Raw genomic sequence first — 3,079 nt, forward strand, 5'->3', positions numbered from 1 at the left:
AGAAAAATTCGTAACCAAAATAATTTTTTGATGAATAAAAAGTAAAAATAACTATAAATATTAGTATTCTAAAAATTTTCGATTGAACTGATTAATCCTGTATGGTAGCCAAACGATTAGGTTTTTTAAATTTGATTAAGCTTTTTAAGTATTTTTTTGTTGGAATATATAAACTAATTTAATGGAATTTATGTACTGTATTCATTTAAATATGAATTATAAAATCATGATATAATAAATATATATTTATTAATAAATAACTAACATAATCATAACAATATTTTAATATTATAATATATCCAACTTTTACTTAAATTAATTTCTAATTTAATATTTATCCTAAATCGTAGTTTCAAGTTTCAACCATGTTCCATTTCAAAATTTTTATTAACACGGGTAAAAATTGAGCAGAAGCTAGGCAGTGGCTCTTTCAACAATAAGTTGCAACATGAAGGGCTAGTTTGTAACCCATTTAGAAAGCAGAAAGCAGCCTGCAGACTGCAGACACGTGTATGTATCTTTGTCCACTTTGACATTTCAAATACTAGTAGTTGATAAAATTCTGCATAAAACTGTACGTAAGTCCGCAAGGTTTCTACAAACATAAGTGAAAAAATGGAAAAGAAAGTGATGATAGCTTTTCTGGTGATCGCCATGATTGTGCTTTCTACAAATATAAAGCTGGTAGAGTCTGGCCCCGAGGATTGTATTGATGCTTGTTACACTGGTTGTGTATCCAACAATGGTATTTTTTGTTTTTATCATCTCTTTCTCCTTTTATCTATCTTTTAATTAATTTACCTATAATAGGTTCATTTTCTTAGATTTATTTGGGTGACACAAGTAGAAAAACAGCTTTTTGTAGTCGATTAGAACAAGTTTTCACTTGTGAAGAGTGTAGTACACTTTTGTTAATATTGTATGGATCTAGTATGATTATTAACTTGTTGGTGTTCATCAGTGCAGTTGAGTAGTTTTTCTGTTTTTGTTTAAATTTTGCAGCTAAAACTTTGTCACGTTGCGAGGCTAAATGCAGGATCAAATGCGGTCCAGGTAATTTACCATTTTGACTTACAAATTACTTGTAAATTTGTATATTTTTTTCCTAATCTCGATTAGAATTAATTGCACTTTGCAACCCCTAACTTTTATTTGAAATCAAAATAGTATATCTACTTTGTAAAATACAGTTTGCAACCCTTAATTTTCAATACTAACTTCAACATGCATCCCTTCCGATTATAAAACTGAAATTGAGATGTTAATATTAATAACTAAAATTTTAAATCAATATAATATTTATTTTAATGCATATATTATATGAAAAAAAAAATATATCCCCTCCGTCCCACTGAATTCTTTACATTGGTGACGGAAGATCGGCACGCATTTTAAAACTTTCATAAAGTATGGTTCCCTAAATAATTTTAAATATTTTTTCTTTTAAGTATTTAGTATTATGATTAATTTAGAGCATTACTAATGGAAAATAGCCACTCCAAGATTTTTTACTTACCTTTTCCTCATACTTGACACGCATTAAGGCTATTATAAAATATAGTTCTATAATTTATTTTTAAAATTTTCTTTTTCTATATAAAAATTTAAATATTATATTTTTATTTAATATTTAAAATTATTTAGGGAACCATACTTTACGGAAGTTTTAAAATGCGTGCCGATCTTCTGTCACCAATGTAAAGAATCCAGTGGCACGAAGCGGGTATAATTTTTTTTCATGTAAAATATGCATTAAAATAATTTTTTTTTCATGTAAAATATGCATTAAAATAAATATTTTTATTGATTTGAAATTTTAGTTATTAATATTAACATCTCAATTCTAATTTTATAGCCGCAAGGGATGTATATTGACTGGGTTTTACAAAATAGATATACTATTTTGATTTTAAATGAAAGATGAGGGTTGCAAATTGTAATTAACTCTCTTGATTAATGTAGGGGTTTGATATCTAATTGATAACTTATTTATTTTTATTTCCTTCGTCTTTATTTAGTTATCACATTTAAAAGAACTATTTGACATATAAATGTTGGCGAATTAATGAAAGATTGGCCATGCTTTTGCTCACTTCAATTTTGTTACATGGTTTTTGAGCAGGGGGGGGAAGGCCGATGAGAATCAAGACTGATAGTGATTGTTTTAGCAGATATGTAAGGCCAGTTTAAATAAACGAGATCACTAAAATGGTCTTTTGTATTTTCAAAGCTTTATATAATGTTGCCTACTAAGTGACTTTTATTACACAATAAACTTTGAGTTTGACAATCTTTTTAAGCACAAATATAATCGTTTCCATCTCGTAAGCCGTTTCTGTTTCAAGCTTTTGGATATAAAGGGGGTTTATTTACTTAAAACGCATGCCAAAATTGTTACTGCTCGCATCTCAGGTTAACCGTCAAACTGGTTTTTGACTTGTTTAAAAACCAACTAGTTTTATAACCGGTGTAAGACACCTACATCATCTTATTTTAATATTATTTTATTTTTGATTATTTGTTATAATATTAAATATTGATAAATATATAAATATAAAATTAAATTATTACAATTATATATAGGAGAATTTTTAATTATATTTCATCCACTGTTATATGATTATATCATATTTTGATATTTGAATAGTAGTAGAACAATTTAATTCTTTTATATTTAATATTTTTCAAATCTATAATCATATTCATCTAGAATTAGAAAATTATATTAGAACATTGTATCGCATTTGGTGTTTGAATAGTAGTAAAATAATGTAATTATTTTCTATTTATTATTGTATAAATAATATATTTATTATATTAATATATAATGTTAATCGTTTATTCTTAATTATACCAGATTAACGATTGAGATTGTTTGGGAGGACATGACCAAAATTTTGGATAAAAAGCCCATTAAACTTATTTTATTATAAAAGCCTAAAACCCGTGCGATGCACGGTGTTTTAAATAATTGTTATTTTATTATTTTTACTATAATATTTTATTAATTATATTTGTTAAAATATTTATTATGTTTGAATAATATTGTTAAATATATATTTTATTATATTCAAATAGG

General features: G+C 25.7%; 1 protein-coding gene across 1 annotated transcript; it reads left to right on the forward strand.

The window, feature by feature from the left end:
- The first annotated feature begins 496 nt into the window (after window positions 1-496).
- LOC141720575 (uncharacterized) lies at window positions 497-2,331 on the forward strand. The gene is made up of 3 exons (XM_074523067.1): window positions 497-745; window positions 1,003-1,053; window positions 2,123-2,331. The coding sequence occupies exons 1-3, from the start codon at window positions 616-618 to the stop codon at window positions 2,188-2,190; spliced, it is 249 nt and encodes an 82-aa protein (XP_074379168.1). The 5' UTR covers window positions 497-615; the 3' UTR covers window positions 2,191-2,331.
- The last annotated feature ends 748 nt before the right edge of the window (window positions 2,332-3,079 follow it).

Source organism: Apium graveolens, chromosome 1, assembly GCF_009905375.1.
Source record: "Apium graveolens cultivar Ventura chromosome 1, ASM990537v1, whole genome shotgun sequence".
Taxonomy (NCBI): Eukaryota; Viridiplantae; Streptophyta; class Magnoliopsida; order Apiales; family Apiaceae; genus Apium; species Apium graveolens.

Coding starts and splice junctions, on each gene's coding strand:
- LOC141720575 (XM_074523067.1), top strand. CDS start 616: ATGGAAAAGAAAGTGATGATAGCTTTTCTGGTGATCGCCATGATTGTG. Junction 746..1,002: donor TGGTTGTGTATCCAACAATG/GTATTTTTTGTT, acceptor TAAATTTTGCAG/CTAAAACTTTGTCACGTTGC. Junction 1,054..2,122: donor CAGGATCAAATGCGGTCCAG/GTAATTTACCAT, acceptor GTTTTTGAGCAG/GGGGGGGAAGGCCGATGAGA.